This window comes from Pristiophorus japonicus, chromosome 1, assembly GCF_044704955.1.
Source record: "Pristiophorus japonicus isolate sPriJap1 chromosome 1, sPriJap1.hap1, whole genome shotgun sequence".
NCBI classification, from domain to species: Eukaryota; Metazoa; Chordata; class Chondrichthyes; family Pristiophoridae; genus Pristiophorus; species Pristiophorus japonicus.
Window position 1 is genome coordinate 541,769,967 of NC_091977.1, and position 17,006 is coordinate 541,786,972.

The 17,006-nt window shown below is 47.0% G+C and overlaps 2 protein-coding genes across 2 annotated transcripts in view; both read left to right on the forward strand.

The window, feature by feature from the left end:
* ankrd29 (ankyrin repeat domain 29) overlaps positions 1-17,006 on the forward strand; it is a 1,085,233-nt gene that overhangs the window by 202,719 nt on the left and 865,508 nt on the right. The gene's annotated exons all lie outside the window — the stretch shown is intronic.
* The window catches only part of LOC139261534 (probable G-protein coupled receptor 139), a 34,888-nt gene that overhangs the window by 627 nt on the left and 17,255 nt on the right, over positions 1-17,006 (forward strand). The window contains exon 2 of the mRNA XM_070877070.1: positions 1,003-1,874. Within this exon, the coding sequence (XP_070733171.1) occupies positions 1,003-1,874 (872 nt within the window). The remainder of the gene's footprint in view (positions 1-1,002; positions 1,875-17,006) is intronic.

Sequence of the window (17,006 nt, forward strand, 5' to 3'; positions counted from 1 at the left end):
TTCTCTATTGTACCCTGTTTTCATTCAGCATAAAGAATGTCAGCTGATTGTAACTGAAGTATTAATGAGAAAACAATCCTTTGATATTTTTCCATCTCATATACTATGCACAAGTTGGAAAGCAACATGTGAAAGAAAACAAAAAATTACTCATATCCATTTGTGTTCAGATACGTTACAGAAGCATTGGGCAGCACTTTACCTGTGGAATAAGTCGTCCGATTTCGATGCTAAAACAAAGCATTTAGTTGGACATTCCCTGGTCAATAATAACTAATTATTTTATTCAGAGTCCATTCTTTGCCATGTTATTCGGAAATTCTTACTTTCAATGACGACAATTTCAACAAAAAGGTGTTAAGCTCATTGTTCAATATACTTCCTGCAGCCCAGTTATCTTTCTAACTGCTGTACATTTGTATTTAATAACCTAACATCGTCATATTTGCTTCAAACATTTTAAGTAGAACCACCTGTAATTATTGCATGGCAAAATTGCAGTCGATGTTTATTCCTGTTACACTCACTTTCAGTTCTAATTAGAATCCAGATCCTCAGCAGGAGCAAGAATACAATGAGGGCCTCCCTCCCTCTCCCCCCATCACCGCTCCCTCCCACCAACACAGTGGCACAGAAGCGAATCACACCGCTCTCGGTGCTGACTGATCCCGGGACACGAAGGCTTCCTGAGAGGTTCTTGACCCATGTGTGTCCCTGTTACCTTGGGCAGTGTTGTTGCCTGCTGAGCTAAAGGTAGATCTATCATTTAATGTCTCATTGATCAAACATCTGTTCCTTTCATGTTGTCTTTATCCCCATTTCATTTATTGATTCCTTATTATTTTTGCAATAAACCCTGCATTCATTTCCTCTGGTACTAGAATTAGATTATATTATTTCATGTCACTAATGATTTGCAGATTGCAGACCGAATCTCATCAATCTTCTGCTCTTGCTCCCAGCCTGATGTTTAATTTAACTGGTTATTTCCTTTCCTCACAGTGAACTTAGTGACGATAGTGATCCTGTCCCGGGGAAAGTGCGGACTCTCCAAATGTGTCACTCGTTACCTGGTGGCCATGGCAACAGCGGATCTACTGGTCGTGATCCTGGATCTGATACTGAGGCACATTCCGATTCGTTATGAGGAACAGTTTATTTTCGTGCAGTCCATCCCCCTGTGTAATATCCACGCCGTCCTGCTCTATGCAGCCACAGACTGTTCTGTCTGGTTCACCGTCACTTTCACCTTCGATCGATTTGTGGCCATTTGTTGCCAGAAGTTGAAAACTAAATATAGCACCGAGAGAACGGCGGCTGTGGTTCTGGGAACAGTGACTGTGCTGAGCTGTTTAAAGAACATACCCTGGTATTTTATGTTCACAAGTTTGTATGTGCTTGGTAACAACCCCTGGTTTTGTGATCTGTATTACACTAATTATGCATCACTGGGCTGGACAGTATTCGAACTACTTCATTATATTCTAACCCCGTGTGTCCCATTTATTCTGATCCTGCTGCTCAATGCTCTCACTGTCAGACACATTTTAATGGCCAGCAGAGCTCGCAGGAGACTCCGGGGTCACAGCAGTGGGGAGAGTCCCAGAGACCCCGAGATGGAGAGTCGCAGGAAATCCATGATTTTATTGTTTGTTATCTCGGGGAATTTCATCCTGTTATGGGCAATGTATATGGTGGTTCTTGTGTCAAACCGGATTTTATATATTGGACATTTTGTCGAATTATCTGTCTTTGTAACTGAACTAGGATTCATGCTGCAGCAGCTGAGTTGCTGTACAAACACTGGTATTTACGCCGTGACACAGACTAAGTTCCGGGAGCAGTGGAAGAATGTGCTGAAATATCCCTTTGTTGTAATTGTAAAATGCATTAAACGATAAGAAGCAGCAGAGACTTTACAGCCTCAGAACTCAATGCCACCAGATAATGGGGGGGGAAATCCCGGTTGGGGCTTCCTTCGGACAAATGCCTCCGACCGGAGGATATTTTACGTAAACCTTCGATTCCCATCCGAGACCTTCATTCCATGTGTAGCGTTAGGGAAATGGCCTTCCCCATACGTACAGTAAAGCTGGAGTCACATGGGCCTGAAGCACCAATCACGCTGCAGTATTCTCAGTGATCATAATGGCAACTCGCTTTTTCAGAGTTCCCATTATTATCAATGTGAATAAACACCTCAATATTGAAAAGCAACAGAATAAATTAAAAAACACATCACACATTTAAAATTAATTGAAATTAAAGTCAATTAAATGTTTTGTTAAAAAAATGTTTTAGAATTTTTTTAACATGTTTCAATAAGGTTTAAAATCAATGATCCTTGGTGGAAAGGGTTTTTACTGTAAAAATATGTATTTAAGTTTATTTTTGATATGTTTTAGAACTCTTAAACCAGGTAAAAGCAGGTCGATACATTACTATTACCAGTGTAAGAGTTTGAAGGACATTCTCTGGGCATGATTTGGGCAAATGACCCAATATCACCCACACAAATGGTTTTCTCCCCGGGATATGGAGAATCCATATGGAGAAATCTTTGACAGATCGGAAAAGCCGGTTACCGGGGCATGCACACTTGGGCCTGACCTGGTGAAGCCGGAATTTAAGGCCCATTGTGTCCGAGTCACTCTCCCTCATGGTGAATATTATCACACTCTCTCACACATTGTCTACACAGGGCTCCCTGGGCGGGGAGTGACGATCTGTCAGGATCCTCTGCAAGGTCAGCAGTGACCTGCAAAAGGATGGCACCCGCTAAAGTACCACCTAAAGTAGCTGGTCTCCCACCTGCACTAAGGTGGCGACATCCGTTGCCTAGATAATGGGGTGGTGTTCCTCAGGACCACTCCCTGCCTCACATATGGATGTCCTCACTCGCGCTCGGCACAGCATATACAGCTCTGGTACCCAGCACAAAGCTGGCGGCAGGATCTATTCCCATTGGCTGGTTGATGTCACTGACCTTCCCCTTCCCAGAAGTGAGGCCAGGTGAGTTACAGCGAGAGTCGAGGGCAGCAGCAGATAGAGGTTTGTTCACCAAAGCAGTGAGTGAGTGGCTAGGGGGAGCCACTCGGCCCGGCCCTGCACCAATCCCCACAACCCAGCATGGTAAGGAGGAGGTCCAACACCAGGTAGGATGGCAGCTCCTGTCGGCCAGGCTTTACATCAGTGCCTGAATCTGACTGCAAGAGACCTACGTTTGTCTTCACTAATCGTTTTCTCTTCATATATCTATGGAAGCGTTTGCAGTAAATAGCAGCACGATTACTCCATTGAGCCCCTCGAGTCTGCTCTGCCATGCAAGATCGTGGCAGGTGGAGACTTGTAATAAATGCACCGAAAGAATCCTGGGCGATTTTAACCTACATATTGATTGGACAAAGCAAATTGGCCAGCGTAGCCCCGAGGAAGAGTTCATAGCGTGTATCCTGGATGGTTTCCTTGAACAGCATATTGCAGAACCAACCAGCGAGCAGGGTATCTTAGATCTGGTACAGTGAAATGAATGACCATAACATGGTTGAATTTGAATTCTGTTGGGCGGTGAGTAAGTTAGTTCCGAAACCAGTGTCCTAAGCTTAAATTATTGAGAAAACAAAGGTATGAGGGCAGAGTTGGCGAAAGTGGACTGGGAAAATAGATTAAAGTACGGGACGGTTGATGATCAGTGGCAGACATTTAAGGAGATATTTTTTAACTCGCAACTAAACTATATCGCAATGAGATGGAAAGACTGCAAGAGAAGGGACAACCATCCGTGCCTAACTGAGGAAATAAGGGATGGCATCACATTGAAAACAAGGGCCTGCAATGGGCCAAGATCAGTGGGAGACGAGAGGATTTGGAAACTTTTAAAAGCCAGCAAAGAACAAATACAAAATTGACAAAGAGAGGGAAGATAGAGTATGAAAGTAAACAAGCACAAAATATAAAAACATAGTTAGAGTTTCTACAGGTACATAACAAGGAAAAGAGTGGCTAAAGTAAATGTTCCTCCCCTGGAGGATGAGACTGGGGAATGGTAGAGACATTCAACAAATATATTGTATCCGTCTTCACGGTAGAAGCCACTGAAACATCCCAATAGTGGATAAGCAAGGGGCTATAGGGAGGTTGGAACTTCATACAATCACTATCGCTAATGAAGTAGTACTCAGTAAAATAATGGGACTAAAGGCGTACAAGTCCCCTGTGTCATGAATTTAACCATCTTGTAATGATATAGTCATGTAACTGTAACTCACGCACACTGTACCTGTACTGTAGAAATGCACACCCTGACCACAGGGGGTCAACTTGCGGGAGACACTCCTCACCTGGGTTTCCAGGTATAAAAGGGCAGGTCCCACCCACGGTCAGTACTCCTTGGTCCTGGCAATAAAGGTGAAGGTCACGTAGTGACCGTGTCTGATATATCCATGCCTCGTGTGAGTTTGTAGTATGGTGCAGGGACACCACATTTGGCGGTGAGAAACGGGAATCACCGAACCACGAGGATGGCCACCGGTGACACAGAGGAACGTTACTGTGTGGGTGAGGACTGGGACGACTTTGTGGAAAGACTCCAGCAGAGCTTTGTCACAAAGGACTGGCTGGAAGAGACAGCGGCTGGCAAGCGGAGGCCGCATCGACTGACCAGCTGTGGACCACTGACGTATGTGCTGATGGAAGATCTGCTCGCACCCCAAAAGCCAGCGGACAAGTCCTTCGAACAGCTCAGCCAGCTGATCAGTGAGCATCTCAAGCCGGCAAGTAGTGTACACATGGCCCGGCACCGGTTCTACTCTCACCGGCATCGGGAGGAACAAAACGTCTCGGACTTCGTGGCGGAACTGCGGTGCTTGGCCAGTTTCTGTAAGTTCTCTGATGCCTGCAGGGTGGAGATGTTAAGGGACTTTTTCATCGAGGGCATTAATCATGCCGGCATTTTCAGGAAGCTCATAGAGACCATGGACTTGACTTTAGAAGGGGCGGCATTGAAAGCTCAGACCTTTATGGCAGGGGAAGAGGAGACCAAGCTAATTTACGCCTGCAACCCTGGTCCAAACGTGGCGATGGACCAGGGAGTTAACATGGTGAAAACTGCTCGGGACCCCGCAGCAGGCAAGGGCATTTCGAAACCACCCAGGCAGCAACAGGCTCTAGGGTGGGCCTGCAACAAGGACAATGGAGAGGGGATCGGCAATTCAAGTCATCTCGAGGAACAATGCATCCCGCGATGGGACCATTAACACCCACCATCAGAGTGCTTAGAAACAGCCAAATGGGCAATCAGAGAGGAATGCCTGGTAATAGTCCCTTTGTTAACCGCAATCTCAATCTCAGCTCATGCTGGAGGTGCGGGGGGTAGACACACTGCAAGAAGCTGCAGGTTCCAGCAATATACCTGTAGGATTTGTAATGTCAGTGGACACTTGGCCAGGATGTGCAAAAAGGCAGTAGCAAGGCTAATCTGCGAGACAGAGGAACCAGACGAGGGTTCCGCAATGCAGAATGATGTCTGGGGAACAACCATGGATGCTGAAGTTCAGCGGGTTCACGTGGCTGACGTCCACAGCTCATACACTACAATGCCACACATGATGATGCAAGTCTTACTGAATGGCATCCCGGTGCGCATGGAGCTGGATACGGGAGTGAGCCAGTCACTCATGAGTGCCCAACAATTTAAGAGACTATGGCCACACAGAGCTAGCAGGCCCAAACTGGAACACATTGAGACGCAGCTACGGACGTACACCAAGGAGATAATCACAGTGCTGGGCAGTGCAAACTTGGTGCAACGCATAATGGATCACAGAACCGGCTGCCACTCTGGATCGTTCCGGGAAATGGCCCCGCGCTTTTGGGGAGGAGTTGGCTAGCTGAGATGAAATGGAAATGGGGGGATGTGCACGTCATTTCATCCGTGGAGTGAAGTTCATGCTCACAGGTCCTGCAAAAATTCGGGTCACTGTTTCAACCCAGTGTTGGAACGTTCAAGGGCACCAAAGTAGTGATACGCATCACTCCGGACGCCAGACCAGTGCACCACAAAGCCAAAGCGGTGCCGTATGTGATGCGTGAGAAAATTGAAAGTGAACTAGACAGGCTGCTTAGTGAGGGCATAATTTCGGCCGTTGATTTCAGCGACTGGGCAAGTCCCATCGTTCCTGTGTTTAAAGCAGATGGCTCGGTCAGCATTTGTGGCGACTGCAAAGCCACCATCAACCGAGTGTCGCTGCAAGACCAATACCCGCTCCTGAGAGCGGAGGACCTTTTTGCCACGCTGGCAGGTGGTAAGCTGTTCACGAAGCTGGACCTCACTTCGGCCGACATGACCCAGGAACTGACTGAAGAACCCAAGCTTCTGACCATCATCACGACACACAAGGGATTATTTATCTACAACAGGTGTCCATTTGGCATTCGTTCGGCAGCAGCTATCTTTCAGAGAAACATGGAAAGTTTGCTCAAGTCCATCCCTGGAACGATCGTGGCTTAAGCAGTGGTGCAGAAGGGAGGGATTCAAATTCCTGGGGCATTGGGACCGGTTCTGGGGGAGGTGGGACCAGTACAAACCGGACGGTCAGGGATAGTATTAAGGCCAAGGAAGTGGCATACAAATTGGCCAGAAATAGCAGCGAACCTGGGGACTGGGAGAAATTTAGAACTCAGCAGAGGAGGACAAAGGGTTTGATTAGGGCAGGGAAAATGGAGTACGAGAAGAAGCCTGCATGGAACATTAAGGCGGATTGCAAAAGTTTCGAAAGGTATGTAAAGAGAAAAAGGTTGGTGAAGACAAACGTAGGTACCCTGCAGTCAGAATCAGGGGAAGTCATAACGGGGAACAAAGAAATGGCAGACCAATTGAACAAGTAATTTGGTTCGGTATTCACTAAGGAGGATACAAACAACCTTCCGGATATAAAAGGGGTCAGAGGGTCTAGTAAGGAGGGGGAACTGAGGGAAATCTTTATTACTCGGGAAATTGTGTTGGGGAAATTGATGGGATTGAAGGCCGATAAATCCCCAGGGCCTGATGGACTGCATCCTAGAGTACTTAAGGAGGTGGCCTTGGAAATAGCGATGCATTGACAGTCATTTGCCAACATTCCATTGACTCTGGATCAGTTCCTATGGAGTGGAGGGTAGCCAATGTAACCCCACTTTTTAAAAAAGGAGGGAGAGAGAAAACAGGGAATTATAGACCGGTCAGCCTGACCTCAGTAGTGGGTAAAATGATGGAATCAATTATTAAGGATGTCATAGCAGTGCATCTGGAAAATGGTGACATGATAGGTCCAAGTCAGCATGGATTTGTGAAAGGGAAATCATGCTTGACAAATCTTCTGGAATTTTTTGAGGATGTTTCCAGTAAAGTGGACAAAGGAGAACCAGTTGATGTGGTATATTTGGACTTTCAGAAGGCTTTCGACAAGGTCCCACACAAGAAATTAATGTGCAAAGTTAAAGCACATGGGATTGGGGGTAGTGTGCTGACGTGGATTGAGAACTGGTTGTCAGACAGGAAGCAAAGAGTAGGAGTAAACGGGTACTTTTCAGAATGGCAGGCAGTGACTCGTGGAGTGCCGCAAGGTTCTGTGCTGGGGCCCCAGCTGTTTACATTGTACATTAATGATTTAGACGAGGGGATTAAATGCAGTATCTCCAAATTTGCGGATGATACTAAGTTGGGTGGCAGTGTGAGCTGCGAGGAGGATGCTATTAGGCTGCAGAGTGACTTGGATAGGTTAGGTGAGTGGGCAAATGCATGGCAGATGAAGTATAATGTGGATAAATGTGAGGTTATCCACTTTGGTGGTAAAAACAGAGAGACAGACTATTATCTGAATGGTGACAGATTAGGAAAAGGGAAGGTGCAACGAGACTTGGGTGTCATGGTGCATCAGTCATTGAAGGTTAGCATGCAGGTACAGCAGGCGGTTAAGAAAGCAAATGGCATGTTGGCCTTCATAGCGAGGGGATTTGAATACAGGGGCAGGGAGGTGTTGCTACAGTTGTGCAGGGCTTTGGTGAGGCCACACCTGGAGTATTGTATACAGTTTTGGTCTCCTAACTTGAGGAAGGACATTCTTGCTATTGAGGGAGTGCAGCGAAGGTTCACCAGACTGATTCCCGGGATGGCGGGACTGACCTATCAAGAAAGATTGGATCAACTGGGCTTGTATTCACTGGAGTTCAGAAGAATGAAAGGGGACCTCATAGAAACGTTTAAAATTCTGACGGGTTTAGACAGGTTAGATGCAGAAAGAATGTTCCCAATGTTGGGGAAGTCCAGAACCAGGGGTCACAGTCTGAGGATAAGGGGTAAGCCATTTAGGACCGAGATGAGGAGAAACTTCTTCACCCAGAGAGTGGTGAACCTGTGGAATTCTCTACCACAGAAAGTAGTTGAGGCCAATTCACTAAATATATTCAAAAGGGAGTTAGATGAAGTCCTTACTACTCGGGGGATCAAGGGTTATGGCGAGAAAGCAGGAAGGGGGTACTGAAGTTTCATGTTCAGCCATGAACTCATTGAATGGCGGTGCAGGCTAGAAGGGCTGAATGGCCTGCTCCTGCACCTATTTTCTATGTTTCTATGTTTCTACGACATTCCCATAACGGGTCGAGACACCGAGGAACACCTCCACAACCTGGAGGAGATGCTACGCCGATTGGATCGGGTAGGCTTGCGGCTGAAAAAGGCCAAGTGTGTGTTTTTGACCCCAGAGGTCGAGCTTTTGGGCAGGAGGGTTGCTGTACACGGGATCCGGCCCACTGAATCAAAAACTGAGGTGATTCGCCGGGCACCCAGGCCTGGAAACACGTCGGAGCTGTGATCATTCCTGGGACTTCTGAACTATTTTGTGAACTTTCTGCCGAACTGAAGCATGTTGTTGGAGCCGTTACACATGTTCCTGCGTAAAGGTTGTGAATGGTTTTGTGGGGACTGTCAAGAACGGGCTTTCAATAAGGCTAGGAACTGCTGTGTTCCAACAAACGGTTGACTTTGTATGACCCCTGTAAAAAACTGGTTTTAACGTGCGATGCGTCATCCTACTGGGTTGGGTGTGTGTTGCAGCAGGGTAACGATGACGGCCAACTCCAACCCGTGGCTTATACCTCCAGGTCGCTCTCCCAGGCAGAGCGTGGATACAGCATGGTCGAGAAGGAGGCACTCGCGTGTGTGTACGGTGTGAAAATGATGCACCAGTACCTCTTCGGTAGACGGTTCGAGCTCGAGACGGACCACAAGCTGTTAACATCTTTGTTGTTTGACAGCAAGGCTGTCAATGCTAATGCCTCAGCTCGCATACAGCGATGGGCCCTCACGCTGGCTGCGTATGACTGCACCATACGGCACCGGCCAGGCATCGAAAACTGCACTGATGCACTCAGCAGGCTCCCACTGGCCACCACCGAGGGGGCTTCGGAGCAGAGCTCTGAGATGGTCATGGCTGTTGAGGCTTTTGACACTGCGGGCTCCCCCATCACAGCCCAACAGATCAAACTCTGTTCCAACAGATACCCCCTCCTATCCCTGATAAAGAATTGTGTCCTGACTGAGGACTGGGCGCCCACGCATGGGGTCTGTCCCGAGGAGGTCAGACTGTTTCAGAGACAGATGGATGAACTCTCCATCCAAACCGACTGCCTGCTATGGGGCAGCCAGGTAGTCATGCCCCAGAAAGGAAGGGACAGCGTTCATCAGGGATCTCCACAGCGAGCACCCTGGCATCGTGTTAATGAAGGCCATTGCTCGGTCACATGTATGGTGGCTGGGGATTGACTCAGACCTGGAACATTGGGTTCGCAGGTGCAGGACGTGTGCCCAGCTGGGTAATGCCCCCAGGGGGGCCCCACTCAGCCCGTGGCCCTGGCCCACCAGACCATGGTCACGTATTCACGTAGACTATGTGGGCCCGTTCATGGTGAAAATGTTCCTGATCGTTGTCAATGCTCGAAGTGGATCGAGTGCATCATATTAAACTTGTGCACGACATCCACCACCGTGGAGAGTCTGCGTATGGTTTTCATGACCCACGGCTTGCCGGATATCCTGGTCAGCGATAATGGCCCATGTTTTACCAGCCATGAGTTCCAGGAGTTTATGTCGGGCAATGGGATCAAGCACGTCCGGACAGCGCCATTCAAGCCGGCCTCCAATGGCCAGGCGGAACGGGTGGTCCAAGTCATAAAACAGGGCATGCTACGTATCCAGGGTCCCACCCTTCAGTACCGCCTATCGCGCCTCCTGCTGGTCTACAGGTCCCTCCCGCACTCGCTCACGGGAGTCCCGCCAGCTGAACTCCTCATGAAATGCACACTCAAGACGCAGCTGTCCCTCATTCACCCAGCCCTGGCAGACATTGTTGAGGGCAAGCGCTAGTCCCAAATCGAGCATGATCAAGGCTCAAGGGGGAGGTATATAGAAATAGATGACCCGGTATTTGTTCTTAACCATGCTTTGGGACCCAAGTGGCTTGAGGGCACCGTAATTGGCAAAGAAGGAAACAGGGTCATAGTGGTCAGACTAAACAATGCGCAGATATGCCGCAAACACTTGGACCAAGTAAAGAAAAGGTACAGTGCTGACATGGAGGAACCGGAAGAAGAGCATGATGAGATAGCACCCACACCACTGCTAGCGCACGAGCAACAAAGACAGCCCTCAGCATGCACAGTCCCTGCGGCCAGCCCGGACAGGCCGGAAACACCTCAAGTGACAGAGACACGTGCTGAGGCTCAGCCACCAGAGTCACAACTGCAGCGCTCCACGAGAGAGCGTAGACCACCCGATAGACTTAACCTCTGAAACTAAAAGACTTAAGGGGGGAGGTGATGTCATGTATTTAACCATCTTGCAATGACTATAAGTATGTAACTGTAACTCCTGTACTATGTAACTGTACCCTAGAAATGCACACCCTGACCACAGGGGGGTGAACTTGCGGGAGACACTCCTCACCTGGGTTTCCAGGTATAAAAGGGGAGGTCCCACCCAGGGTCAACACTCATTGGTCCTAGCAATAAAGGTTAAGCTCACAGAGTGACCGTGTCTGATATATCCATGCCATGTGTGAGTTTGTAGTAAGGTGCAGAGACACTACATCCTGGACCTGACGCCTACATCTTCGGAGAAGTAGCGGCAGCAATAGTGGATGCTTTGGTTGTAATCGAGCAAAATTCCCTGGATTTTGAGGCGGTCGCAGTGGATTGCAAAACCGCAAATGTAACGCCCCTATTTAAAAAAGGATGCAGAACAAAAGCATTAATCATACTCCCTATATTCAAATCTAAATTGTTGATATATACCGCAAAAAGCAAGGGACCCAGTACTGTGCCCTGCGGAACCCCACTGGAAACATCCTTCCAGTCACAAAAACATCCATCAATCATTACCCTTTGCTTCCGATCTCCAAGCCAATTTTGGAGCCAACTTGCAATTATATATTTACCTGACTCCGACCGCAAGGGACCTCCGTTTGTCTTCACTAATCTTTTTCTCTTCACATATCTATAGAAGCTTTTGCAGTCAGATTTTATGTTCCCGGCAAGCCTCTTCTCGTACTCTATTTTCATCCTTCTTAATTAAACCCTTTGTCCTCCTCTGCTGAATCCTAAATTTCTCCCAGTCCTCAGGTTTGCTGCTTTTTCTGGCCAATTTCTATTCCTCTTCCTTAGATTAAACACTATCATTAATTTCCCTTGTTAGCCACGGTTGATCCACCTTCACCGTTTTATTTTTACTCCAGACAGTGTTGTACAATTGCAGAAGTTCATCCATGTGACCTTTAAATGTTTGCTATTGTCTATCCACTATCAACCCTTTAAGTATCATTTGCCAGTCTATTATAGCCAATTCACGCCTCAAACCATCGAAGTTACCTTTCCTTAAGTTCAGCATCCTAGTTTCTGAATTAACTGTGTTACTCTCCATCCTAATAAAGAATTCGACCATATTATGGTCACTATTCCCCAAGGGGTCTCGCACAACAAGATTTCTAATTAGTCCTTTTCATTACACATCACCCAGTCTAGGATGGCCAGCTCCTTGGTTGGTTCCTCGTCATATTGGTCTAGAAAACCATCCCTAATACACTCCAGGAAATCCTTCTCCACAGCATTGCTACCAGTTTGGTTAGCCCAATCAATATGTAGATTAAAGTCACCCATGATAACTGCTGTACCTTTATTGCACACATCCCTAATTTCTTGCTTGATGCTGTCCCCAACCTCACTACTACTGTTTGGTGGTCTGTACACAACTCCCACCAGTGTTTTCTGCCCCTTGGTATTCCGCAGCTCCACCCATACCGATTCCACATCATCCAAGCTAATGTCCTTCCTTACTATTGCATTAATTTCCTCCTTAACCAGCAATGCCATCCTGCCTCCTTTTCCTTTCGGTCTATCCTTCCTAAATGTTGAATACCCCTGGATGTTGAGTTCTCAGCCTTGGTCACCCTGGAGCCATGTCTCCGTGATTCCAATCTCATCATTTACATTAACTGCTATCTGCACAGTTAATTCATCCACCTTATTCCGAATACTCCTCGCATTGAGGCACAGAGCTTTCAGGCTTGTCTTTGCTGCAAAACTCTAAAGGGGCAAAGTGTGTATTTTAACACACTTTGCCCCTTTAGAGTGTTGCTGCAATGTGGCCCTTTTTGCTTTTTGCCTTGGATTTCTCTGCCCTCCACTTTTACTTTTCTTCTTTTTATCTTTTGCTTCTGCCCCCATTCTACTTCCCTCTGTCTCCCTGCATAGTTTCCCATCCCCCTGCCATATTAGTTTAACTCCTCCCCAACAGCACGAGCAAAAACTCCCACAAGGACATTGGTTCCGGTCCTGCCCAGGTGCAGACCGTCTGGTTTGTACTGGTCCCACCTCCCCCAGAACCGGTTCCAATGTCCCAGGAATTTGAATCCCTCCATTCTGCACCACTCCTCAAGCCACGTATTCATCTGAGCTATCCTGCGATTCCTACTCTGACTAGCACGTGGCACTGGTAGCAATCCAAAGGAAGAAGAAATCTGGATACTGCTAGAGAGGAGGAGTGTAATATTCTGGAGGAAATAAATATACTGAGAGAGGAAGTATTAAAGGGGTTTAGCAGGTTTGATAGTAGATAAGTCCCCAAGCCCGGATGAAATGCATCCCAGCAAATTAAAAGAGGAAATAGCCGAGACCTTGACCATCATTTTCCAGTCCTCTTTGGATCTGGGCAAGGTGCCGGAGGATTGGAGGACTGCTAATGTAGTACGCTTGTTTAATAAGGGACAAAGGTTATAGGCCGAGTAATTACAGGCCTGTCAGCCTAATGTCACAGGTGGAAAAATGATTGGAAAAAATCCTAAAAGACAGGATAAATCTGCATTTGGATAGGCAAGGATTGATTCGGGACAGTCAGCACGGATTTGTTAAGGGAAGATCCTGTTTGACTAACCTGATTGACTTTTTTGAGGCATAGAAACATAGAAACATAGAAAATAGGTGCAGGAGCAGGCCATTCAGCCCTTCTAGCCTGCACCGCCATTCAATGAGTTCATGGCTGAACATGAAACTTCAGTACCCCCTTCCTGCTTTCTCGCCATAACCCTTGATCCCCCGAGTAGTAAGGACTTCATCTAACTCCCTTTTGAATATATTTAGTGAATTGGCCTCAACTACTTTCTGTGGTAGAGAATTCCACAGGTTCACCACTCTCTGGGTGAAGAAGTTTCTCCTCATCTCGGTCCTAAATGGCTTACCCCTTATCCTCAGACTGTGACCCCTGGTTCTGGACTTCCCCAACATTGCGAACATTCTTTCTGCATCTAACCTGTCTAAACCCGTCAGAATTTTAAACGTTTCTATGAGGTCCCCTTTCATTCTTCTGAACTCCAGTGAATACAAGCCCAGTTGATCCAATCTTTCTTGATAGGTCAGTCCCGCCATCCCGGGAATCAGTCTGGTGAACCTTCGCTGCACTCCCTCAATAGCAAGAATGTCCTTCCTCAAGTTAGGAGACCAAAACTGTATACAATACTCCAGGTGTGGCCTCACCAAAGCCCTGCACAACTGTAGCAACACCTCCCTGCCCCTGTATTCAAATCCCCTCGCTATGAAGGCCAACATGCCATTTGCTTTCTTAACCGCCTGCTGTACCTGCATGCTAACCTTCAATGACTGATGCACCATGACACCCAAGTCTCGTTGCACCTTCCCTTTTCCTAATCTGTCACCATTCAGATAATAGTCTGTCTCTCTGTTTTTACCACCAAAGTGGATAACCTCACATTTATCCACATTATACTTCATCTGCCATGCATTTGCCCACTCACCTAACCTATCCAAGTCACTCTGCAGCCTAATAGCATCCTCCTCGCAGCTCACACTGCCACCCAACTTAGTATCATCCGCAAATTTGGAGATACTGCATTTAATCCCCTCGTCTAAATCATTAATGTACAATGTAAACAGCTGGGGCCCCAGCACAGAACCTTGCGGCACTCCACTAGTCACTGCCTGCCATTCTGAAAAGTACCCGTTTACTCCTACTCTTTGCTTCCTGTCTGACAACCAGTTCTCAATCCACGTCAGCACACTACCCCCAATCCCATGTGCTTTAACTTTGCACATTAATCTCTTGTGTGGGACCTTGTCGAAAGCCTTCTGAAAGTCCAAATATACCACATCAACTGGTTCTCCTTTGTCCACTTTACTGGAAACATCCTCAAAAAATTCCAGAAGATTTGTCAAGCATGATTTCCCTTTCACAAATCCATGCTGACTTGGACCTATCATGTCACCATTTTCCAGATGCACTGCTATGACATCCTTAATAATTGATTCCATCATTTTGCCCACTACTGAGGTCAGGCTGACCGGTCTATAATTCCCTGTTTTCTCTCTCCCTCCTTTTTTAAAAAGTGGGGTTACATTGGCTACCCTCCACTCCATAGGAACTGATCCAGAGTCAATGGAATGTTGGAAAATGACTGTCAATGCATCCGTTATTTCCAAGGCCACCTCCTTAAGTACTCTAGGATGCAGTCCATCAGGCCCTGGGGATTTATCGGCCTTCAATCCCATCAATTTCCCCAACACAATTTCCCGACTAATAAAGATTTCCCTCAGTTCCTCTTCCTTACTAGACCCTCTGACCCGTTTTATATCCGGAAGGTTGTTTGTATCCTCCTTAGTGAATACCGAACCAAAGTACTTGTTCAATTGATCCGCCATTTCTTTGTTCCCCGTTATGACTTCCCCTGATTCTGACTGCAGGGGACCTACGTTTGTCTTCACCAACCTTTTTCTCTTTACATACCTATAGAAACTTTTGCAATCCGCCTTAATGTTCCCTGCAAGCTTCTTCTCGTACTCCATTTTCCCTGTCCTAATCGAACCCTTTGTCCTCCTCTGCTGAGTTCTAAATTTCTCCCAGTCCCCAGGTTCGCTGCTATTTCTGGCAGTAACCAAGAGGGTCGATGAGGGCAGTGCTTACGATGTAATATATATGGATTTTAGCTAGGCTTTTGAGAAGGTCCTACATGGTAGACTGGTCCTGAAGGTTAAAGCCCATGGGATACAGGGCAAAGTGGCAAGTTGGATCCAAAATTGGCTTGGAGGCAGGAAGCAAAGCGTAATGGTTGATGAATGTTTTTGTGACTGTAAGGATGTTTCCAGTGGGGTTCCGCAAGGCTCAGTACTGGTTCCCTTGCTTTTTGTGGCATATATCAATGATTTAGATTTGAATATAGGGAGTAGGATTAAGAGGTTTGCAGACAATGCTAAAATTGGCTGTGTCGCTGATAATGAAGAGGAAAGTCATGAGCTGCAGGAGGATATCAATCGAATGGTCAGCTGGGCAGAGCAGTGGCAAATGGAATTTCATTCAGAGAAGTGTGAGAAAGGTGGAAACATCGAAATTAGTTGCAGGAGTAGGCCATTCGGCCCTTCGAGCCTACACCGCCATTCAACAAGATCATGGCTGATCATTCCTCAGTACCCCACCCCTGCTTTCTCTCCATACCCCTTACTCCCTTTGGCCGTAAGGGCCCCATCCAACTCCCTTTTGAATATATCGAACAAACTGACTTCAACAACTTTCTGCGGTAGAGAATTCCACAGGTTCACCACTCTCTGAGTGAAGAAGTTTCTCCTCATCTCGGTCCTAAATGGCTTACCCCTTATTCTTAGACTGTGGCCACTGGTTCTGGAACTCCCCAGCAATGGGAACATTCTTCCTGCATCTAACCTGTCTAATCTCGTCAGAATTGTATATGTTTTTATGAGATCCCCTCTCATTCTTCTAAACTCCAGTGGATACAAGCCCAATTGATCCAGTCTTTCCACATATGTCAGTCCTGCCATCCCAGGAATCAGTCTGATGAACCTTCGCTGCACTCCCTCAATAGCAAGAACATCCTTTCTCAGATCAGGAGACCAAAACTGTACACAATATTCCAGGTGTGGCCTCACCAATGTTCTGTACAACTGCAGTCAGACCTCCCTGCTCCTATACACAAATCCTCGAACTATGAAGCCAACATGCCATTTGCCTTCTTCACCGCCTGCTGTACCTACATGCCAACCTTCAGTGACTGATGTACCATGACACCCAGGTCTCGTTGCACATCCTCTTTTCCTAATCTGTCACCATTCAGATAATATTTTGTCTTCCAGTTTTTGCCCGCAAAGTGGACAACCTCACATTTATCCACATTATACTGCACCTGCCATGCATTTGCCCACTCACCTAACCTGTCCAAGTCAACCTGCAACCTCTTAGCATCCTCGTCACAGCTCACACCACCACCCATCTTAGTGTTATCTGCAAACTTGGAGATATTACACTCAGTTCCTCCATCTAAATCATTGATTTATATTGTAAATAGCTGGGGTCCCAGCACTGAACCCTGCGGCACTTCACTAATCAGTAATCACTGCCTGCCAAGCCGTCCGGTTTGTACTGGTCCCACCTCCCCCAGAACTGGTTCCAATGTCCCAGG